The 26,030-nt window shown below is 31.2% G+C and overlaps 1 protein-coding gene across 1 annotated transcript in view; it reads left to right on the plus strand.

Moving 5' to 3' along the window:
- LOC127705114 (leucine-rich repeat-containing G-protein coupled receptor 5-like) overlaps positions 1–17,876 on the plus strand; it is a 77,803-nt gene extending 59,927 nt beyond the window's left edge. The window contains exons 7-20 of the mRNA XM_052209373.1: positions 297–368; positions 1,264–1,332; positions 1,893–2,036; positions 3,210–3,350; positions 4,396–4,461; positions 5,171–5,314; positions 6,839–6,910; positions 7,600–7,777; positions 8,899–8,995; positions 9,363–9,527; positions 10,407–10,634; positions 11,387–11,566; positions 12,367–12,492; positions 16,109–17,876. Coding sequence (XP_052065333.1) covers positions 297–368; positions 1,264–1,332; positions 1,893–2,036; positions 3,210–3,350; positions 4,396–4,461; positions 5,171–5,314; positions 6,839–6,910; positions 7,600–7,777; positions 8,899–8,995; positions 9,363–9,527; positions 10,407–10,634; positions 11,387–11,566; positions 12,367–12,492; positions 16,109–17,766 — 3,340 coding nt within the window. The 3' untranslated portion in view covers positions 17,767–17,876. The remainder of the gene's footprint in view (positions 1–296; positions 369–1,263; positions 1,333–1,892; positions 2,037–3,209; positions 3,351–4,395; positions 4,462–5,170; positions 5,315–6,838; positions 6,911–7,599; positions 7,778–8,898; positions 8,996–9,362; positions 9,528–10,406; positions 10,635–11,386; positions 11,567–12,366; positions 12,493–16,108) is intronic.
- The last annotated feature ends 8,154 nt before the right edge of the window (positions 17,877–26,030 follow it).

Consider the following 26,030-nt stretch of genomic DNA (forward strand, 5'->3'; position numbering starts at 1 on the left):
TCAAATTATGGTCAACTAAAAAAGATACTTCAAAGGTGATAATACAGTTACTATTTTCTAATTAACTGTTTATTCGCGAAAATAGATTACGGCAAAGTTAATAGAAATAACTAGTCTGAAAATACATTCATTGAAAATAAATCGGTTAAGCTGTCATTAATCAGTAGAAAATCGTGAATTCATGATTGATATTGTATTGTGACGTGACTTTCCCTAAATACTCTTGCACTTTCATACACAACATCATTGTTTTTCAATATAATTGTGTGTAATCAATCAGTCTGCATTGTTTTTAGAATACTTCACGAGAACAAAATAGAAGAAATCAGTGACCACGCATTTGAAGGATTGACTTCCTTATCGCGATTGTAAGTTTATAGTGATATATTCCTGTCAAAGAAATTCCAAAAACCAGACTCATCCGGGATAAAAAAATAGATGAGCAAACAAACACAAACAACAACAAACATCACATGGTCCTTGATAGCCTGACTTACTACAGGTACACAATCTTTGTAATTATATGAACTAGTTGCACTAATTTTTAAAAACATCCAAACAATGAGTTGAAAATTTTACACAAGATACATCTTAATCTTAGATATAATAAATATATGTTTATTTGATATATATTCTTAAATTCCTTAAATGTTATGTACTAAACGTACTTTGTAATAAAAGCGGAAACTTCAGGTACAGTCGAAATTAACAACAAAAAACACCATTACTTCAAGGGAAAACTAGATGAAATAACAAGTTATTGTCTAAAAACACTACACATAACACTACAGATTGATAGGGGTTTACCATTTAATGTTTGAATGAACCTTGAGTGACATGAACCGAGTCTCCTGTTCCATGGCACTAATGGCAACCGCCATATTGACAAGTGCAATCTGGTGAATTGTTCCATGATAATAATGGCACCCGCCATATTGACAAGTGCAATCTGATGATAAGTATATCTCGCAGAAATTCGCCATAAACGAGAAATGGAAAAAACGAACATGAAAATTAGACCACAATAGCAGATTTGTAGGAATACTTTATAACAACATACAAACTTGCATTATCAAATCTGCCAAATATTTCGTTATATTGTCTATAATGGACATAACTGTGAAAAAAGTATTTTATACATTTATTTGCAATTATTAATGTAATTGATGAATTATCTTGTATATAACAAATGTGGCATCGTATCATTAACCATAAAAACAACTTAAACTGATATAACCTGTTTATTTTCCAATTTTATTTCAGAGAACTGCCAATGAATAACCTGCGCAAAATACCAGCTGCCTTTATATCTCTTAAAGATTTAGAAAAATTGTAAGTAGAAAGATTGTACCGACACTGGCTTGTAGCTGGTAACATGCATGGATTTTTAAGAGGGGATGAATGTTTCAAAAATATGTAGGGTTATATAAATAACTGTTCCGATTAGTTAAAAATGTTTTCTTGAGTTAGACGGGTATTTTTATCTTATTCTATTTTTTTGTAGGGGGATTGTTAATGCTTTAGAATTTCCAACATTTTGGTTAAGAGCAAGTAACATGAAATAAATGAAAATAAAGTGCATCAAATTTATTTTGGTATTTTGTAAATCGATAGTATATACATTTACTACCAATTCAGAAATGCATACAGTATTTCCCCCGTTTCTTCTTGATTTAGTGATTAAAGCAAATTGACAAAAGTAATAAGAGCTAGATTAATAAAATTCTTCAGTAAATAAATAGACATCTAATGAATATGTTGCATTCCTCGTATAACGGAACAACCCCAGCTGCTTGTTTTGTTTAAATAAAACCAAACACTATGCCATTAGTATGCAAACCATGTTTCATGCAACAGATTTTTTTTTTAATCAGTTTAAAATACATTTTCAGGTCATTAGAGGATAACAGAATAGATTTTATACCGGATAATAGTTTTGCTGGAAATAAGAAATTGGAAATTCTTAAATTGCGAAGAAATCCTATCAGATCGTTCGGAACTAAAGCTTTTAAAGAACTTCCGAATTTAAAGGAATTGTGAGTAAATTTTCTTAACTGACATTAATACTTAACTTGATTTCCTTTTCTTTTCAATTTATGTAAAAGAGCATAATATAGGGGAATGCAGTGAATGATGGATGTTTACAGAGAACAGGAAATACATTGTAAAACACGTAAATATCACCAGCACTTCTGTGTTGACATGAATTATCATTGATATGGTCATAGTTATAAATTTGCAGTTTACAATATTTTGAATATTTCGAAGTACTAAGAATTTTCTACCCCTTGAATAAATTGCCTTGGCTGTATTTGTCTAACCGTTTCGGAATTTTGGGTTTTTGATGTTCTTCAATTTCGTACCTTATTTTGACGTTTTAATATTATTTATTTGAGCGTGAATGATGAGTCATTTGTAGAAGAAAAGCGCGTGTGGCATACACATTTTTAATGTAGGCATATATGATGAGTTTGTTTATAAATGATAAAGGTCGTAATTCTTTTTAATTGGTACACTATGCCCATCTTATCATCTATCATATGTTACATTACATCAGAAACATTTCATGTAATTCCTTCGAAGTGTCCAGTATATTTTTTTTTATTGCTTTACATGTAGCTGTTTAAAACTTCAATTATGCAGGTGGGACCTACTAGATAAATTCAATGTCACATCAAATTACAATTGCTTAAGTTTTAATTTATTGATATAATGGCTGAACAACTGTGCGAATAGCTCTTGGTAAAAACTATGAACTAACTGAAATTTTAGTCATTTTCAGGAACAGGAAATATGAAGCAATGAAATACAGAATTTTGTTGGAAAATATGATTTATAAAATAGAATACAATAACATGTAACGAATAATGATTGTTTTGTGTTCTTTACTCTCAGTGTTATTTAGAACAGTTTCTTTTCTTTGCGGGGGAAAGGAGGGGGTCGAGCATTTTTCCCCAAAGCTTGACGTGGTGTGACGTTGCTTCAAAATGATCCTTTCGAGTGATGATCAACTTTGATGACCATACCATGCGTTATTCACTATATTTGAAATCCAATGTTTCACATTTATTTAACACAGGATATATCACAACATTAATGAAGGAGAGACCTGTGTTTTAGTCAGCTAAAACTGTTGTTGTTCTTCAAGATTTGTAATGACCTTACTTTAAGTTGCTGACATTAAAAGATTTTGATACATTATTTTATAGGATTATTTCGGAAGCCAGAGATATGACAGAGTTTCCCGATTTATCTGGAAGTGTTAGTTTAAGAGAATTACAGTTCGACAGAAGCAGCATATCGAAAATTCCTGATAATTTTTGTGACATGGTGCCTGAAATTCAAAGGCTGTAAGTATTTCATTAATTGATTAAGATCTAAAGATATGTCACATAATTATCTTATTTTCAAACAAGAACTTCGTTATAACAGTTGAATGAATGAATGGTCTAAGATCATTGTTTTCAAAATTATTGGTTGATTGATTATTGGTGTTTAACGCCACGTTCAGCACTATTGGCTATTTTGTGGCGATCAGCTTTTATTGGTTGAGGAAGCCGGACAGAATCACCAACCTTCGTTAGTGATAGGTAGTTGAACAACCTAGACCACACGGCTACCGAGACACCTCTATTCAAAATGAAAATGAAAGGTCTATTATATCATATCAGATGCCCTGCCATTTTGTTATGTTAATACAGCATCTATCGTTACCTTCTAGAAGTACACCAGGATATGAATCGACCGAGTGAAAGCAATTTACTGCATAAACATGTAAGAACTATGTGCAATAAATAAATTAACGAGTTATAGTCCGGCAGATTGGTGGAAAAATTGTGGGTTTGATGATAAAAGCGCCAAATTTGGTATGGTAGTAGTTTTAGGTGTTTAAAAATAAAATAGCTATGGACCCACCTTGCAATTTCAATTTGGCAGCTTTTTTCAAGATGGCCGCCATAAAATATCAAAATCAACATATATCACTTATATAAGGTCAAATTTGGCATGACAGTACTGCGGGATGCTTCGAAAAATATAAGCTATGGAGCCACCTTGAAATTTCAATATGGCGGCTTTTTCAAGATGGCCGTCCCAAAATATCCAAATCAACAAATACATATCTAAAGTAAATGAAAATAACACTTTATGGTTTTGTTGCTTCCGAAGAGCTTTTCTGGATCTTCCGCTTTTCATCAAGAACACTCAAACTCAAACATTTGAAAGCAAAAAATGAATAAATACCCGGATACATGAGGAGCTATATGAGTAATAGGGACCTAAAAAGACTAGCAAAATTCATCTGAAATCAACTTTGTATAAGGGCGTTGGAACCTTTTTTTCTTAATAATTTCTTTATCAAATATAATGTGCATTGTATTTACTACTTTTTTACAGCGATCTACATACCAACAAGTTATCAGAGTTGCCTGTTTTAAGTGGGTGTTTGAATCTTAAATTGTTGTAAGTAGGCAGGTCTTACCTCTTTAGTAATGTTTTTTATCGGGTTTTTGCTGAATGAACATTTCAAATACAAACAAAAAAGTGTATATTTCATTGATGCAGCAACTCAACGATACAACAACAAAAAGACTTCTAACCGCCAAAACAACATACAGACAAATGTGTTAAATGCAAAGCACTTAGAATAATTCGCTCAGTGTCCACCAGAAATAGTACTATATTTAACAGATACGAACAAAGATATGCTATAAAAATACATTTCCCTAACTAAAGGACATGATAATATGAAAGATAACCAACATAGATGCTACTTCCTAAGGACAACCACATAAATATGTATCAGGTTTTAAAAAAACGCCCATCCCCTTTGAACCCTTTATAGTCAGTAAATAAATATAATAAATGTGGAAGGACGTACGATAAAACTCAGTTCCAAAAAGTACTGAACTTAATCTGACTCAATAATAGTTATTGAAAACCATATATATATATATAGAGCCCGTTGGAATGAAGATTATCAAGAATCCTAAAACATAAATATGTTGCACCATATATCATTGTTTAAACAAAACACCAGGTTGTATACAATAAGGAACATTAACAAATTTGACAGAGCTACAATGGAAACAGTAAATATGTCTCGATTTTTAAAAAAAACAATAACTATGCTTTAGATCCATAACATAATTAATTGTCTTTTAATTTGTAGAAATATTGGAGAAAATGAAATAAAGTCACTCCAGGGCAGACTCTTTGTGAATAATTCAAACCTACGAGACTTAATATTATCACATAATTGCATTGCATCTATTGGAGAAAATTCCTTTGTTGGTTTGGCTAATTTACAATACTTGTAAGTGTTATTTATATCAATGTAAAATTACCAAAGTTCTACCTTTTTTTTATCGTGTCGTAAATACAATTATTGCTGAGGAATTTTCAAGTCGTCATGTAGACATGTAAAGCAGCATTTGTAGGACAATCATCATGTCAATTAGAATCCAGACACTCAATACAAAGCTTAAAATTATACACAAATATGCAAGCTATTTTTTTTCTTGAAATTAAGTTATTTCGCCTGTTTATTAGTAAGCTATTTATCATTTGTTTATGGATATATAATAACTCTGATTATCGTCTCTCTGCAAAATATTTTTCTGATAAATTTGGAATCTCTTGCATTATAATAATAAGGGAATATTGTATGAATGCCAATGAGACAACAAATTGCCTGTGATCAAACGACGTTGATATAAGCAACTACTATAGGTCACAGAGCAGCTTTTAACAATAAGCAAAACCAATACCGTATAGTAAGTTATATAGGCTCCAACATGACAAAATGTAAAACAATTCAAACAAGTAAACCAAAGACCTGATTTATGACAAAAATAGGACACACAGCAACTGACGACTATATTATCTGACGGTTAATTCATCATTATCCTTCAGCTTTCTTTCAAATTACTGATTCTGAAATAATGATTGTGTCGGATGTCATTTAAGCCTAAAACGTGCATTTACCATTCAATCCATGTAATGCTTGTCTTAAGTTTAAGTAGCTACAAAGGTCAATTTTAAGCTGACCTAATACAAGCATTTGGCTTGAACATCTCGTTAATATTGGAATTTCCTTTATGGTCTATATAAATAATTCATTTACTCCAATTATTCCTAAAGAAGAAGGTTTTTCCAAGAAATTTACAACGACGATGATAATCATGAATTTCAACACAAAATAAGTGAATTTTATAAACCATGACGAATACGTTACCATCCATATATGATTTAGTAAGTCTATGAAATTCAATTGTAGAAGAAGCTTTTGAAATTATATCATTGGCTCCAATCTTATAGAATTTGTTTCGATAAATCTTTAATCAGTATAGAATTCCAAACTATAAATTAGGCTATACAGTTATCATTTTCCTTCGAGCTGTATCTTGTATTGCATATATTGCATATATATCCAGTCCTGTCGATTTTGACGTTAGAGCATTCGATAAATTCCATTACAAGACATACAAAAAATCTCAAAATAATTATCGGAGACGCAAATTATCACAAATAATGTCAGAATAATAATCAGCAATTCGTTTTAATAGGATATTGTTGTCAGTCTAATTGAGACAACCCAATTGATATCCAATTACAACGTATTGGGAATAGTCTTTATCTACAACTGTATTAATATTTACAACTTTTCTGTCATACATAATTTAGTAAATTCTGCAATAAAATTATGATTCAGATGTGTTTTATTTGATTACTAGCACTTTTTAAAGAACATTCGTTGTACTGATCACACATAAATTACATTTGTAATAGTTATCTGTTATTACTTATTGCGTTCATTACATTTTCAATGTTATTTCAGAGATTTATCACATAACGAGATTGCATATATACACGACAAAGCTTTCTCTCCACTGGAAAACCTGGATGACTTGTGAGTACAGCATGTTACACTATAAGACTAGTAATGTAATATGTTGTTATTTGTTTTTCCAGTATTTTACACGGTTGTTGTCTATCTTATTGACGAATGCTCCACGTCTCTTTTTAATCATATTCATGAAAATAAAGCAACTGCAATATCACGAATAGTTAACAGCTGCTATTCCATTTAGGTAATATGCATGCGCTACTGAAACACAATTCGAATTTAGCTAATTATGAAAATGAATAAATACGGTTTAAAATTTTATATGAATATTGTGGACGAAAAGCGTCTTTGGAGTATCTCAGTTAACGCTATATTGTTAACAATGTAACGAAATTTTTACAGCTTGAAAGCAATTGTGATGATATAGTTTTTCAATAAATGATGCATTAACAAATTTTTAAGAAAGTTATTATATTATTAAAATTCAGAGAGCTTGAAGATGATTTCAGGCATGTTATTTGAAGATTTCGTTTCCAATAAGGAATTCTAGGTGAAACGATTGATGCTTATTGGGTGATAATATACGTGATTCCCGTTACCTGAAGTATCATGTTAATGTCATGATATGAGCAGATTTGACAAATATGATTTAAATAGAAATAAATGTACTTAAAACGTCTAAAATCATTTAAATATATATAACTAATGAATTTATCAACATTCTTAAATCTTGTATTTATTTTGATTTCTAGAAATCTATCTGAAAACAAGTTTCCAAGTTTACCAATGGATGGATTGCAAAACCTTCAACAGTTAAAGACATTCCATAATCAAGAACTCCGAGATCCAATCCCTGCAAAAGAATTACCAAAGATTAAAACGCTCGTGTTGTCCTATGCTTACCATTGTTGTGATTTCCTGAACCCGGCGGTAAGTTCAAAAAGAGATGAAGAACTCCGAAATCCAATCCCTGCAAATAATGCCTAACATTAAAACACTCGTATTATCCTTTGGATACCATTGCGGAGATCTATATTTGCCAATTCTTCATGGATATTTTTCTGAACTGTATCAATTCAATTTGCTATTACTGACTAGTCAGATCGACATACATCTGAAAAAAAAATATTGATAATTCATAAGAACATGATTTTATTTCTCATAAACAAAAGCAAAATAGGAGAGAAGTACGATTTTGTGTCAAATTGGCCCTAAAATCAAATGCTTTTCAAAATTTCTCAAAATATGCAAAATAAAAAGTTGAATCCATGAATTTAAATGAATCCCTGAAATTTGAATTTTTGTTCGCGTGTTGTCCAGTCATGACGTGGTATCAAATTAAATAAAATTGAAAATTTAGCCACAATTTTGACCGTCGCCCTAAATGTTGCGTAGAAAGCATCTCTCTTATAGGAAATGTATGCACAAGTATGTCTTTTGTGCATTAACATGCTTTGGAAAATATTTTTGGCAAATAATTGTGTGTTATGTTAATTAAGCCAAACATTTTAACCGGAGTTGCCTTGTTTAATTTTGGTTTTTATTGGCGTTAAATTTCTGGATAGCTGCACTTTTGTTATGCCTGTTATTTTGAAAACGCACGTCTGGCATACGAAATTATAAGCCTGGTGTCTTTGTTAAGATTCAACATGTGGGAATTCAAGTTAATTGTGTTTTTTTTTTCTTTTTTGTGTTTTTTTTTTCTTTTGTTTTGCGACATTGAATTGTCCATGTAATGGAATAGAGACTGTAACTATGTTGAGTTCTGAATGTATTTTTGTCATTGGGTTGCTGTCTCATTGACTTATACCCTACATTTTCTTTTTAGTCAAAGTATTGCTTAAGTGTTCAACAAGACTGTAGAAAGATTAATTCATAGTCAGTAAAGGCAAGTGAATCTAATTAAAACACATATACTAATTGTTTTAGAAATTTAAAGAATTGATAAAAAAAAAGGTAAGGTAACAATAGTTACGACAGCAAATAATAAAACGATTTTATATGCAAACTACTTCGACATTTTGACTACTTTCAAATTGCATTATTTCCAGGCTAATGGTGAATTAAAATTAGAAGAGCATACTAACTGGTTATTCCCAAATACATCTGAACCTCGGATTGGCAACGGAACAAATTTAAATCATCCATGTAAGATAAATTGTACCATGTTCTTTTAAAAAAAAAGTATTTTAGTAATATGATATAAGACGTTTACTTTGATATATTAAATGCACCGACGTTTGTACATAAATGTGTTATGTAGAACAAAAGACAGTTGACATTGTTATGCGTTTACATTTTTTATTTTGTATTAATATTCTTCTGGTTTCGTTTGGGTATGACTTTTCAGAAAGATTTAAAATAGTCAATATCAAACAATAGCTTTAATTCGCAGGTGTTCTGCTTTTTTTCTGTTTGAACTTTAATTGAACTCATAAACTCGGAGTATAAGTAAATATTCAGTATAGAAAAGTCCTGAATAAGATTTAAATATTAATAATATTCTTTTTTTTAGATGGCGAACAGTATGTTTTCCCATTTAATCATTACCATTATAAACAGATTGAGTACTTCGCAGCACCGGCCGATAAGGACTTCACATTCCCCGATACTCCAGATGTACAATATCCAGAGGAAGAAATATCTGTTAAATCACCAATTCAATGTGAACCTCTACCAGGTATGACATCATACCTCGGTATACACACATTTAGTAATATAAAATTGATAAACGTGTGTATACCCGCTTGTTGATGCTTGATATTACCTCGAATTTGATTATTTTCATCAATCTCGACATCTAATGTACGTGAGTTTCAGGTGGCCAGTTATAAAGTTGGCATGGGCTTCGATGGTCGAGTTACCTAAGTAGTTCAGCTACTGCATCACTAGCCTGTCATCACTGTTGTGAGTTCGAGCCCCCACGTGGCAGGTGTGCTCGACTCCAAACTAAATTGAATAGGATTGTTAGTTTTCATGCTGAAAGTCGGTGGTTCTCTGTGCACATAGGGGCTTCCTCCGCCAATACAAACTGACCGTCACGAAATAACCAATAGTGTTGAAAGTGGCATTAAACACCAATCAATCAATCAATCAATATAAAGTTGGCATTCACTTGGTAGGACAATAACTATTTGACAAGCCTTATCGTAATCAAATATTTAAAGAAAATATCATTTAACAGTGGTAATGATAACATTAGAAACAATTAAATTTCTAAACGTAAATACAGAAACATACTTTTTTTAAATCTTTAATTTTTTTTATTTTTCATGAAACATGCGAAATTACGTAATGCAGCATTAGCAAATGATAGGGCACAATGTATACACATGACGAATAACATAAAATATAAGGTATGCAAGGACACAATTGATTTGGTTAATTAATACAGCTGCATACTTTGTACTTGCATTTTATTAAAAAACATTTATAAATTTTGGACAGTCACATATACGAATAGCAGTGTATTTTGAATTAAAGTGAGAAAAGGTGCACTTGCAATAAACATTCTTGCATTTTCAAGAAGCCTATCTCATGTTTATATTTTATTTTGTAGGACCTTTTCTTCCCTGTAATGACTTATTTGGTTGGTGGACCCTTCGATGTGGTATCTGGATCGTATTTATGCTGTCTATATTTGGGAACGGCACTGTTTTATTTGTTTCAATAAGTGGCAGATCAACAATGAATGTTCCTAGATTTCTCATATGTAATTTAGCATTGGCAGACTTCTGCATGGGTGTCTATCTTGGAATTTTGGCTGTAGTAGATGCTTCAACATTGGGTAAATAACTTTGTCTAGGGGAAATTTCTATAAATCTTGTTAATACCTATTTTCTGTTGCTATAGTATTTGCAAATTTACATGTAACTTATTGCGAGCAATGTAAGGGCCGTAGCACAAAAAAGTAAAATGTTATAACAATTGACAACACTATTGAATTCAAAGCTGTGCATTTTACATCAGTAAAGAATTTACTTTAAATTTAAATATATGAAACTATTATATTTTGACAAATGTTCTCCAGAACATCGTAGCTAGTTACTAATTTGGAAAGTATGCATGAATGGTTAATACTTTGTTGAACCCTCCCACAAAAGAGGGTCTGGATCAGGTTTACAGAATAAAGAATAATGGGCAAAACGTGCAGGATTAACGGCAAAAAATACGAATAGAGAAAAATAGCAGAAAAAGATAAAGAATGGAGAATAACGGGCTGCTAAAATATAAAGAATAGAGAATAATGGGCAAAATAAATAAAGAATAGAGAAAAATGGTCTAGAGAATTAAAGAATATAGAAGTACCGCCACCCAGACCCTCATGATAAAGTATACTGCCTTATTGTTTAATGGACGTCAATTTCCTTGATAAAACAATTCAGGACTTTAAAAAAGAGAAGCAAAAGATACCAACGTGATATTGAAACTCATTAGCGAAAATTAACTGATAACGCCGTGGCAAAAAAACCAAAAAAAAACCGACCAAAGCTAACAATACGTTCTAATAGAAATTACATGTTTGAAATGTATTTTCAGGAGAATTCAAGAATTATGCAATAGATTGGCAGACAAGTCCTGGTTGTTTAGTTGCAGGTTTTCTTGGCATTGTATCCAGTGAACTTAGTGTTTTCACTCTAATGATCATAACAGTAGAGCGACATTATGCTATAGCAAATGCTATGCAATTTAATAAACGACTGTCACTGAGAAAAGCGGGTAAGGTTACAATTCCTCTCAATAACATATCTGTACTGTGTACACGGTTTCTGTTTTAATCTAATAGTCGGGTAAATTAAAGGTAGGGATAGCTACATGAGGGTCTTGATTGGCATAACATAATAGAAAATAATGGGGAAAAAGGTGAAAAATTGGCCAGAAATATAAAATAGAGAATAATGGAGTGCTAAAATATAAAAAAAACAAAATACATGTAATAAGCAGAAAAATAAAGAATAGAAAAAAATGGCATAAATAATTAAAGAATACAGAAATGAACCCAACCAATCCAGACCATCGTATATATTCATAAAAGCAAAATTTAATGACATTCCGTTTTCACTAAATTGTTGAACTTGTTAATTATACATAACAGAAAATTCTCAGTAGCACTTAAGAAACGCACAATCATAGTGGTGTTTTCCATGTTCTCAAAGTTAGAAAGCTTTAACATGGGGCAAAACTCACACTTCACTGCAAGTTCTAGTTTAGAAAAATCGAACAAAAGTATATAAGTTCGTTCTAGGACTTTCTTGGTTAAAAAAGTGGATACATTTAAACAATGTTATGAAAAGAAACTTTTAAGACCTGTTCAAATTGCCGATAATTTCTAAACAAACGTTATTCGAAATGAAGGATGCCCGTCGGAAAAAGAAATCATAAAAGCTAAAGTTCATACCCTATAAAAAATAAAAGAGATTGCGAAGGATAAACATAAACATCCGAAACTAAATTAACAAGTAAATATGATAACCATCAATATTTTAGAGTATATAAAGTGTTTCAAAATTACATTGTAGGTATTATTATGACAGTTGGATGGTTATTCTGTGGTGGTCTTGCCAGCTTGCCTCTGTTTGACATCAGTAACTACCGAAAATTTGCAATCTGTCTTCCATTCGATATAAATGACAAAGCGTCTTTAGGTAAGCTGATAAAAACTTAAGCATCACAATATTCTAATTAAATGGTCGGTTGGATGTTAGCAAACATTTAGAGAGAGAAAAAAAAACTTACATACAAATAAAGACTAACGGTAAAAACGCATGTGCGGAGACATAGCCTCTACGAATTGTGTTGTTTTAAAAACTGTAAATGAAAAACATTAGGGAAAGATACACAATTTCAGAGCAGCATGTGCAATTAAACTATATACAACTCATACTTAGTGATAGGTTGTGCGATCGGTGAACAACCTTTTGCACGATAACAACACAGCCTTAGGTGTCGATTCTGCAATTTTGTGAAATTGATATACAGATCTCTTATTGAGAATTAATAAAATGTAAGTCTGGCTCAGTCAATTACCGAGATAGAAACTCATTCAATTAACTGTGAGAACGAATTATCAATGGTACAATTTTGTTATTTTGGGGCTTTAATCAGAAAATGAAATTCACTGATATTGTATGATAAACTACATCACTGCATGTCAACATACGGCTTTAACAATGGAAACTTTTTATCGTAATGAAGTTAATATAAAATCACATCTAAAATAGAAACCTCTACCGATATAATTTAAGTCGATATTGTAAAACGAAAAGTAATATACAAGACGACAACAATCAATTTTAAGGTTCTTGACATTGAAGCAACCATATAACAGAATGGCATTGACATCATTCAAGGAAAATCTTTGTTTAGTCTGTAATCAATAACAAAGGTATTAAGGTAATAAAAACAACACTTTAAAACTATACTGAACGTGGATGTAAAAGCAGAACATCACCTTTTGTTGCACATTTCTTTTTTCATATAAAAACCAATAAATATACAAATCCAATTTATAAATATGTATGTGACAATATCACATTAAGTCAAATTTATTTAACACTCTCAACTACATTGAAAGTGGTGTGGTTTTCATTTAAATGTTAGTCCCTCTTATATGTCAATTTATTTAAATTAAGAATATTAAACTATCACCATCCTACAACACAAAGTCTATATTGAATATGCAAGAATTTATGGCTTTGCTAGAGAAATACAATTAATTCAAATCAAACATTCATACTACATACCATGTTTTTTTTGTTCTTTTTTTTTTGGGGGGGGGGGGGGGGGGGGACGGGGGAGTTTATGCATTTTGTGGATGGAGGGGTTTCGCTGAATTTGGCGTTGATGGCATATCTATGATAATGTCTGTGAAATTTATTTACCTGTTGTTTAGACTTTTGGCTGTTTATTATAACTTGACATACAGTATTAAAGACAGCGGTTAATTGGGAAAGACCATATATTGACCTTGAAATGTCTTCTTTTTTATGTTGGGTTGCTGTCTTCTACCTTTGCCTAACATATTTTTTTTCTGATGTAAAAAAAATAAGAAAATAGCATGGAAATAAACACTTATAATTTGGTTTCAACTTTTCAGACAACACCATACAAATGACATTTTTGTGTTGTATAGCAGTTCAAGTTGTTGCAGCGATCAATACATTTTTGATCGTCAAATAACATATATGAATCACTCCAAATACTATAAATAATCAATGTATATAAAACCCCGCATCGAGGAAGCGGGAGACCTATAGTTTTCACTTTTTCCGTCAGTCTGTTATTTTTTTTTTTTGGTTACGCAAAAAACTCCAAAAGTATGGGAAGGAGGCCAATGAAAATTTCACAGTGTTGTGTATCATAATTATATGTAGATGTGCATATTAATTTTTGTTGGCTCATTAATTTTGGAAAAATTTGTTTTTTATTAAAAATTTTGAATAACATCTTTAGTGCTAGGATTTCAATAAAAACTGATTTGTTGCTAAAACTTTCTACACCAAAATGATTCTTTGGTTAAAAATCGATTTTTGTGAAAAAAAACTGGGTTTAAAACATTACTTCTGCTTTTGTTAAAAAGACAAATATTTTGAGAAACTTTTTTTCTGTGCAAGGATTACAATATATATTGACGTATATGTATAATATGGTTTTCCAAATTCATTCCCAGCGTCAAATTAGCAGTAAAAATATAGTTTTGCCTAATTGCAACAAAAATCAATAAATAGGTACAATATACTACTCCAAATTGATTCCCAGTGTCCAACAATCAATCAATCAATCAATCAATCAATCAGTCAAATTTGAAGTAAGAACTTGGTATTTGTTAAAAAATAACAAATGTTGAGAAACATAGTTTTATGATTTTTTTTTTTGCATTTAGGATTTCATTGAAAATTTATACATAAATACAAGGTGTCAAAACAGTATCATTAAACCATCATTTTTTTTTTGACGGTATACATAAACAAACAATGTCCGCTCAGATTTAATGAATTTACAACGTTTTCCTGGTTTGTTTTATTTATTCTTTGATACACTAAATTTTTCATAATTTTATAAAGCAAACATCTTCTCAGTAATTAACTACAGTAAAATACAGGATATTACATGAAATTGGCTTGATTTTTATTGATGTTTTATGTGTTTTTGTTAGATTTATTGATCAATTATTAGCATTTGTCCCCAAAATAATTATTTTATATAACAAAGTTTATGGATAGAGTCATCCTTATTAAACATGTTAAGCAATCAAACAAAATTGCTTCACTTCAAGTTATCAAAATGCCACTTGAGACCATTGTTTCTTTAGCAAATTGTGTATCCAATCTAAAAGATTCAATTATTCTGGTAAAGTTGACATTAGTTGCCTTTTTCGTGTTCTTTATAATCAATTTGCTGATTGATAGTTGCTTTTAAACGTCAAGTGGCAATTCTTTCATGTACATTTAAGACAATTAATTACTTTGAGTTTTGTTGCTCTTTCCACTTTTCTTTATACCAAGATGTAGTGCAATATCCTTACATCAAATATTAAAGCTTTGTATTTTTCAATTAAAGGAGAAGGTATGATAAAGCCACCTTTTTACCTCTGAATTCGAAACCAAAAGATAACACCCTTTCGATATTCATCAGACTTAAGTCTGTAAGATATCATATACATGTACATGACTGTATAATTTGTATTTATGTTTAAACTTATTGAAATTTGTCAAACATATTTGCCATAGGGCTTCCAACTTCTTGCATTTAATTAAATTTTCAAAAATGCCAAAATAGTTTCATTTTGAGTACTTGTGATTTAAAATGTTTAGATATGTGACAAGGTCTGACGCTATTAAAACAAATTTTGTTACAAGATTTTTCGAACATGTTAAAGTTTTTGGGTAACCCTTCACTCATACTTAATTTGTTCAAAAGAGTATATGTACATTTGAGCATTGTAGGGCAAATAATATTATGTCAACTTCGGAAGTATCCATATTATATCATCCTATTTATTTATCAGTAAAAATATCATGATTCTATAAGGCAATTTGTGGGCTAAATAATGGATGTATCATACCTGCTCTTTTAAATGTTAACCTCTTTTTGTAAAAATTACGTTAGATCATTTGTTTATTCTATTTAATCCGAATTAAAATTGCTTCTTTAAACAATTATGAATTAAACCGTGTGATTATGTGTAATGTGTATCCATAGTTTAAACTTTAATTTGTATTTGATAAATTTCGGTTGTTATTTTTTAAATTCTATTTTTAGGATTTGTTTGTTTCATTATGCTGTTTAATGCTACATCCTTCATTGTCATTGGTGGATGTTATGTCAGAATGTACGTGTATATATTGAAGTCTCAAGCATGGAATTCGAAAGACTTCCGGGTAGCAAAACGAATGGCTGTTTTAGTTGTCACCGACTTTCTTTGTTGGGCACCGATCATATTCTTTTCTGTTTCTGCTGCGTTTGGATCACCATTGGTAGGACTCAATGAAGCAAAAGTACTTACCATTTTCGTCTTACCTTTGAATAGTTGTGCAAACCCCTTTCTTTATGCAATATTTACAAAACAATTTAAACGTGACTGTGTGAAGTTGTGTAAAAGAATAGAAGAATCGTCAATTTCAAGAAGCTTTTCAAATTTCAATAGCCTACGTCTTTCATTCGGTATAAATGCGTCTTGTCGTAATTCCGAATTGCATAGTCCATTCCATGAAAAACGAGGAAGCAGTCGAAGTAATTCTGATAGTTTTGCCAGTAGCTCTGTAGGGATCCCGAACCAAAACGGAGAAATAGATAATATAAATGGTCAAAAATCGTATACAATATCAGATAGAGTCTTTCAAAATCTGGAGTTAAAACATGGAATCGATAGAAACAAACGTAAACCACTCCTTCATGCAAATAATAATTCACAATTTTCACCGGACAAGGAATGTGCATGTCAGAGATGTAAGAAACAAAATACAATTTCTGTTGGGTCCGGAGCAACAGATACTGAAATTGTCATTCATTTAGATAGAAACGGGGAAAAGGTTATTCCGAATGACGGGCCACAACAGTTGAATGGAACAAACCCGAATGATGTTGCACTAAATGATGACAGTGATAACGAGACGTCAAAGTCAGACGATAAATTATTGTCTAAAATCACAGATGAATTATGCACTGAATGTGGGAATAACAGGAATTCCATTCATTGTAAACATTATTGTCAAATTGATAGAAAACTTAAAGATACATCTGTACGACCTAAATCTAATATAGCTATGGTAGGAAAAATGCAGCATACAAAATCTGCACCTTTTGTCCCGTGTCGTTCAAATGAAAACATCTTAAAACTTTCACAGCTTTCAGCTAATAAAGACAAAACATCACACATAAATGAGTGGAGGAAGTCGTCGCATTTATCATTCCTGTGGAGAAATTCATTAGATCTAGATACCGGTATGCCAAAATACAAATCAAACAGTTTGGTTGAACTTGCCAGATTACCAAAAACATTTGATAGGTCACCTTCGAAAAGACGTAGTCTTTCCTCGAGACATGAAGGCTATCTTTTATTCAAAAACTTAAAGAGAGATTCAGCGTATGAAAATGAGGAAGAAATGTTTGAATATGAAGAAAATCTGAAAGATTTCCCCGTACAGTTTTCACAGAATAAATACTCAAATTGTGATTCGGAATATTCACAAATTGCCTTGGAAGAAGAAACTGATCACGATATTCAACACTCTGAAGTGCCTAAAGTTCAGGAGGCATACAGAAACAAAACAGACCTTTCGAACAGTAATGATGATGATGATGTTGATGAAACACAAATGTTATTAACTGAGTCAAATGTGACGAACAATACACTTAAACGAGACGTGTGTGATAAGGAAAGTGGATTTAGTTCAGACAGCCAACTTCTCAAATGTTAACTTGTCTCATGGGTTTATTTCACAGAACGCTCAATTTTAACTTGTTTTCTAAATACATTGAATGTATATATAATTACCAATATTAACATATATTTTTGTTTTCGTTTAAACTGATTTATTATTGCCTTGTCTACAAAACTTTGATTTTCTTTTAAGACCACTTTTCAAATATAACTTCAAAAATCTGAAAAGGTGGCAAAAGACATCAACGGACAATCAAAATGTCATACGTCGCAAAAAAAATATCATGAATGAAAAAAACAGGAAAACGAAAAAAAAAAACCCAAACAACAAGTCCACCAAACACTACATAGAAATATACAATATTAAGTCAATGTCAGAAAAATATAAACTTTTTTGTATGAGGCTAAGAAACTGGGGACAGGCGAGGTTTTACCGAGCTCTTCCACAGTTTTGTGCCGAATGTTATGCGGGAAAGAGGGGGAAGGGCAGACTAAGCAGTTGCCTCCCCTCTCCCGCTGAAAGTTTATAAGTCGCTCTGCTGTTTACATAGTCTCTGTTCGCTATCTTAACTACGACAATTTGGGGGACTGTCGTTCACCTTCTTTCGTGGCCTCCTGGTGAATAAAACAAAGATGTCTATATATGTTTATTTCGAGTCCAACCATAAGAGTAATTAGTCAAAATACATTGATATGAAATAAGAGTTTGATTCTTAAAATGAACTAGAATTAACAATCATCAAAATACTTTATTAATTAATTAAAATAGTTTATCATGATATTTATGGTAACTTTAATAAAGAAAGATTTTTATTATAAAATTGTTACATTAAAACATTACTAAGGTAACGTTTAATTTTTCATTTAACAAAAATTATAAGTTTACGAACCTGGTGAATAAAACAAAGATGTCTATATATGTTTATTTCGAGTCCAACCATAAGAGTAATGTTTGATTCCTTAGGGTTTCCTATTTTAAACCCTGAGAACACGTGCTGGTTGGACTTGTTTTATTCACCAATCAAAATGACTTTTAGAATACTTATTTTTATGAGGACGGTTTCTATTGGTTAGATCTCTTTTTACCTTATTCACATTTTTACATAATTTGGGGTTACTGTTTTTAATTACTTAATACTGACTTATTACCTTTTACGACCATTAGGGAAATCCGATTATTTTGGTTGGATAGAATTCTATGTGAACAATAGAAAAGAATTAATATATTTGCTAAAGAAAATATTTCTAAGAGTTTAAGCTGTCAAACCTTATTTATATTCTAAGTGTCAAATAGGAAGAATTTCACATCAAATACTTATATATCAAAAGTTACATAACATTATAGACATTGTCGGAAAATATAAAATTTATTTGTATGAGCTTCAGAAACAGGACGAAAAGCGAGGCTCGCCGAGCTTTTCTCCTGTTTCGCAGCGAGTACAAATAAATTTTATATTTTCCGACAATGTACATATATTGTTTTTATCCTGAAATTTACACCCAACACTTGAAAATTTAGTTGTTAAAATCTAAATCATTGTCTCTAATTTTTTAAAGAAATCAACATAGTTTAAACGCGGACCGCGAAGAGGACCCCAAAATGAACTGGTACGCAAAAAGAAATATCCACATTACCGCTTGCTTAACATGGAAGAGGGGTAACATGAGACTTTATTTGTACAAGCAAAAGTTTATTTGTGTACCTGGTATCTGTACAATAGTTGGCTGATTGCAGGATAAAACTAAAGACCAAGCAACACGAACCGGTCCGAAAGGTGATCTCATGTGCTATGGAGTGATTAGCTATCCTGATCTGCATGTGTCTACCAATTATAAGCCTCAAAAATGTTTAGCTCATTGTGTTCTTGAAGACTGCTTATCCGATGAATACTAAATGCAACAAAAAGGTACATCGTCATTTGACTTCTGTAAACAAAATTCATATACTTAGGCTCCTTAAGTAAATATGATTTTTTGTCAAAAATTTACAGAACTTACAAATAATATAGAACTAACCGGATCCTAAAAGAGATGCATGAGATACTAAAACGAATTCAAACTCATCAGTCCCAAATAATCTGACAACGCCATGGCAAAGAAAGATCAGAAGACAAACAAGTTACTGTATACAAGACACAACATACAAAACTGAAGATTCAACGATGATTGTTTTGAATATTTTAATCGGAATGTAATCGATATCATTTAGTAATATCAGATTAAAAGTATCGGAAGATGATAACTCTGCAATCAAACTTGTATCATGTGGAGTCTGTTGTCTACCTAAACCTTTTCCACAGCAACACCGTCTCGTTAAAACTCACTGTAATAAATAAAAATGATTTTCTAGTTTTATTTTCTACACAAAAAAATCTGTTTTCTACCCTGACCGTTTTCGCCAGCAACACCTTCTGGTTAAAATTCACTGCGCGAAATGAAACTGATTTTGATTGAAATTTTGTAGGCTTTATTTTCTACACAAAAATTTATTCCAGTTAATCTTTTTTATTTGTTTTCTATGCCATGCATATAATAGCAGAGGAACATTAAGCATTTTGATATATGTGACTGTCCGTCCAGTATAAGTTTAAACTTTTTGTTTAAGGTAGGTTAAAGTTTAGATTTATGGTAGTTTGTGATATTTCAATTTTAAACATGATAGTAGACATATTCACTATGTTTAACAAATATATCATATAAGGGTTTTTGCCAACATTTCATTCATTACCGGACATGAAAATGTGTCAAAAATTCGAGCAGACACATATTTTATTTTGCAATTATCTTATTTTTTTGTGGTAAATTGTTTCTTCTGATTTACTGTTTAATTAAATAGAACTTCTTCAGAGAAACCTATGGATGTTTAATAACTTCAAATTGATGGAACTTTGACTGCAAGCCAAATGTTTTAACTATTCCAAATAAGCAGCTGTTAAAATATTTGAAACCTAGCTTCAACTTTGGCAGACAATACAAATAGCAAGATGATGAAAATGCTCGAATTAATGAAATAGTTTAATACTTCAAAAATAATTTGAGTGAACTAGAAAATCCGAAATAGCTTCCTATAACCATGATAACGCAAATATGTGCATTCGATAAATAAAAAATCAAAGCAGGCCACCAATATAGAACATTATCTAACATATAATTCATTGGGATATAATTGAAAACAGCTCCTAGAATTATCATCCTCATCTCCTTATTTTTATAACATAATTTTTTTTTATCCGAGCTCGCAACAGTAATGAGTGTTATGGAAATATTATAATGTGAGTGGGACATTAAGTCCTAGGGAGACATCTTCTTGTTTACAGATTACATGAGCACATGTCTTTGAGATCATCACGGGCCAGTTTAGTGGTTGGACAAAACCATAATATTAAAGCGAAAAAGACAAACGACAAAAAAAAACAGCCTACGAAAAATTACGTAGAAAACTAAAAACTGAGCAATACGAAACCTTTCAAAAACTGTGGTTGATCCGAGTCAGGTGCTTCGAAAGGGTCAGCAGATCCTGCTGCATACGTGCCGCAAATGATTTTTTTCTTTGTGTATATAAGCTATCAAAATTATTTAAGGTGTTTTATAGTGGTACTGTGTACACCCTTTTGGTGTATTGCTTTTCAAGGATGAATATGTTTCTGACTTCATACACATTGAGTCCCAAACTTTCATGAAAATAGTTATTGTAGGAATACATGTTCTACGCACTTTTATTATATATACGTTTTGGTTTTGACATATATTTTTTTCAAAGCTTTGATCAATTTCTGTTAATAAATATACTAATCTGCAGTTTGATATTTAAAAGTTTAAAGAAACCTTGATTCTACAATATCCTTTTTCTTGGACAAAAACTCTAATTTTGTTGAAGGCTGTACGGTGACCAATAGTTGTTAACTTCTATATCATTTAGTCTCTGGCGGAAAGTTTTCTCATTAACAATCATACCACAACTCCTTAATTTTATATATCTTGAGTGACATTGTATCCATGGAAAATACTTTTGCAATAGTTCTTTTATTATGACTGTTTTGATGTATACCAGTTAAGCTTTGTTTATTACTTGTGCTCGGATCGTTTCCGCTGAACGTTTAAGCAACTTTAACGATCGTATTTGCATCAAAGGATGTAATTGTTATGTGCATTAAAATCTTTTTATGTTAACTTGTAAAACAGTCTGACATGTAGTTCCTATCTGAAATGTCAATGGATAATGGATTAACTACGTATGACATTTCTATTTGTTTTTTATATTTAACATATGCAATGAGACGCAACAATATTGACATTTCTCATCTTACATATTCCTTTTTCAAAATTAATTTAAGCAATAAAAAATTGTTTTACAATTAAATGTAATAAACCATTTTATGAACTTTAGAAATAAGTATTGCTAAATTTTCCGTATTGACTTTCACATATCATACAATCTGAAAGGTTCGTTCTTCTATCAATGTGTTCATATAACATATTTATAAATCATTAATAAATTCATTTACTGTACAAAACCTGTAGTAAAAAAGAAATAGCGAAACCAATGTATAAAAGTGGTTCATAATTATTCTTCTTCTAAAATTTGATTCGGACAAAAATGCGCTGATATGAAAAGAAAATAGTGAATGCATCAAATTAGAAATAATCAAAATGTTGAACTGTTATCTTTTTTAACAACATATGTATCAAAAAAGCGTCTCAAATCACACTTCATAAGTTCTACGTTCAACACCACGAATTTTTGCGTCATTAGAGCATACCAGCTAGATTTTTAACTCTAGACATCATTGTCCTCTGTTTACCCAATCATCATCAGCCAGCTGAAGTGGATATAAGCAATTATAGGCAACCATACGGCCTTCAACAATGAGACAAACACATACCGTTTAGTCGGCTTTAAAAAGCCCCGACATGAAAAATATGAAACAATTAAAACGAAAAAACCAACGACCTACATGTAATTTATAACAACAATTTGACAGATATGAACCTACGACAACCACTGAACTACAGCTCCTGGCATGGGACAGGCACATGCAGAATGCTGCGGGGTTAAAAATGTTTGTGAGCACTAAACCCTCCCCGTAACATAAAACAGTGGTGTAACAGCACAACATAAGAACAAACTGTAAAAATAAGTAGCAATTGGCTTAACTTAAAAAATTAGAACGTTGCACAATAACAGCTAACATAAAACAATAGAAACACAGTACTTGCAGATACTGAAAGTCGGTAATTACTGGATATACTATAGAACCGTATGAGGGTTGGTGCATTATGAATAGCAGGTGATTATTTTGCTCATGACAAACTTGGTCTCTCTTCGTTTCGTTTGAATTTTGTGCAATTTGATATTTTGCGTTAAATCTTTTTTCTTTGACTTGCAGTATTTTAACACGACACTTGTATTAAAATTCATACAATGTTTCAATTTATATCTTACTTCCCTCTAACTATAAACAAAGGAAGCTCAATATGTGTCCCCATTGTTTCGGAGTTTGACAGGTTTACTTTCTTATTTTAATACAACTTATTTCTCTCTACTGCAGACATCGCGCATAAAAGAAAACTGCTTTTATTAAATAACAATTTATGTTCTTTAAATCATTATATCTCAATTACAACTTAACAATTCGTTTTGCTTCACACAGTGTGCTTTGAATATTGCAACATAGATTATGAATCTACATTGCATGACTTCATTTGGCAAGTTGGAATGTCATGTAATCTTATGTTATATGTTTCGTATTTAATATAATGTGCTTTGATTCAACTTAAATTATAAAATAGTATTACGCAATACCCTACATGAATTTTATTCAAGTAAATTAAATTGAACTGGTTTTAAATTCAAGCTTAATTTTATAATTTCAATTTTACAAGGCATCATGTCTTGTGCAATATTGGATTAAATTTTCTCCGCGATTTGAAATTTATCTTAAAAACCCAAAAGCGATACAAAGCCCTTTGAATGAGAAAATGGTTGATAATTTTAATTATAAAATACTGTCTGTATTTTCATGCTTCAATATAGAATTTCATTTGGTTGCATGGTAATTTGATGTAAAAGTCTTATTAATTTTCTATCATATTTCGGATTTAAAATCGACATTGAGGTTTGTATGGAAGCCGGTTAGTGTCAGGGAGTAGTTTTATTTTTTAGTCGTAATAACGACTTAACCAACTCGTTATAACGACTAAGTAACTCATTATAACGACTTAGCTTAACTAACTCTTTATAACAACTTAGCTAACTCGTTAAAACAACTAAGCTAACTCCTTATAACGACTTAGTTACTCGTTATAACATCTTAGCTAATTCGTTATAACTACTTAAATAACTCGTTATGATAAATTAGCTAACTCGTTATAACGACTTAGCTAACTCGTTTTAACGACTTAGCTACTTTCCCAGTTCCAGGACTTAACTATATACCCCTAATATCATGTTCTTGACTTATTTTCGATTGTCTTCTATTTATAGATTTCTAAATTTCGACTATAATTGCACATTAATTAGAAAAAGAAGTTGAAAGATGTACAACTGGAAAAAGGAAATTGAAGATGAAATACATTTTATACTTAAATGTCCTAAATACATCGAAGATGGCAAGCATTTTATAGATAATTTAGAACTTCATAAGGGTGTCAAATTTAAAGACATTTACTGATAAATCTAAATTGTTTCATTTGTCTTGATGAATTGTTCAAAAAGCCTATTTTTGGTTTGCTTAGTTTTGAGTAGTGGATTAAGGACTTTAAAAATAGAGGGGTCGTGTTAATAAGGGGAGAAAGAAAAATCCAAACCTTATAATAAAATATACTATTTTTTAAGAATAAGGAGATAATCAGTAAAGTTCAACGGGTCAGCAAAATAACCCAAAGGATTAGCATGCATAGGTATCTATTGACTTTTTGCATGTACCCTACATTGGATGACGAATTTTACATCCCCTTTCTTAGCGGACGCGATTGCGTATTTATATAACCCACACAATCAGAAAATATATTTGGAACATATTTTGTGCGTTTGATAACATTCTTTGTTTTGAGTACTGAATTTTGATCATACCCGGAAAATTGTTTCTCTAATTATAGGTAGTCAACAACATTTTGTGTAAATATAAGATGCACGTATTTCTAAAATGCAATCATGTTCAATGTAATCCATGATAGGTTGTTCAGTTCATCATAAAATCACCTATATAATTCAAACCCATTCTCTGTTATTTCATGGTTGCCACTAGACACGTTTATAACACCAATTCAGAAAATTATGCCATGTATGAAACGTAACTAGTCTTCATTTGCCTTACAGTAACTATGTCAATTAATGTCTGGCTTGTTTAAAAGGAACATAAACTATGGTGCAAAAGTTTGAACTACTAACACTAGAAGCGATGGATATTAAATCAAATGTGGAAAAATGTTATTTAGTAAGTAAACGTTGATGATGTGATGCCCTTAGTAGATGAGATGTTTATTTTCTAGATGAGAATATCCTTTATCTAAAATTGTATTTGAAAATTTTTCAAAGGAAATGATCATTCTGTACACTTTTATGTCTTTCCAACTTTCCTTGGGAAGACCTTTTGATTTTTTGTCTTCCGCCACTTTCATTTCCGAAATTTCACTTTTGTTTTGCAACATGTCGATAGGATTTTTGGCATATGAAATCAAACAATTATTGCGATTTGAAACTCATTCGTTTTAACCGAAAACGGTTGCATATATAGGAGTTTTCTCCCCGTATAATATTTCTCTTGTTATCGCTTCTGTTCAGGTATCCAAAAATATAATCCTTCCACGTTTTTTTTCAAAATGTTCGTTAATTCCTCAGAATGATCTGTTCAATTGAAACGAGGCGATCCGGTTACATTCAATATGAGTTATTTCACTTGTTTTGTTCAGAGACATATGTCTCTGTTTTGTTCAATATGAATAGTATGTCGGTGTAACTCATCAACCTTAAGTCAAGGATACCTATATTCTTCGGAGGTCCTTGAGCCATAATCAAGAAATTAAGTGTAAGGTCAAAGGTAAAAGTCATGTTTTAAATTTTGAACTTTGCTTATTCATTGCGACTCCTCAGAAATCTTAAACGTTAGCGACATAATGTTTTTGTCAAATTAAAAGTTACAACTTGACGCAAAACCAATATTGGATCGAAGAGGTCTGGTGTCTTTTTCATTGCAGTTTTCTCCCAATAAATATTCAAAATAAGCTGTTTAGTAAGATAACTTCTTAATCATACATATGAAATAATGTAAATCGGAAGTAGCAAATTTTGCCATAACTTTA

Source organism: Mytilus californianus, unplaced genomic scaffold (assembly GCF_021869535.1).
Source record: "Mytilus californianus isolate M0D057914Y unplaced genomic scaffold, xbMytCali1.0.p SCAF_6, whole genome shotgun sequence".
NCBI lineage: Eukaryota > Metazoa > Mollusca > Bivalvia > Mytilida > Mytilidae > Mytilus > Mytilus californianus.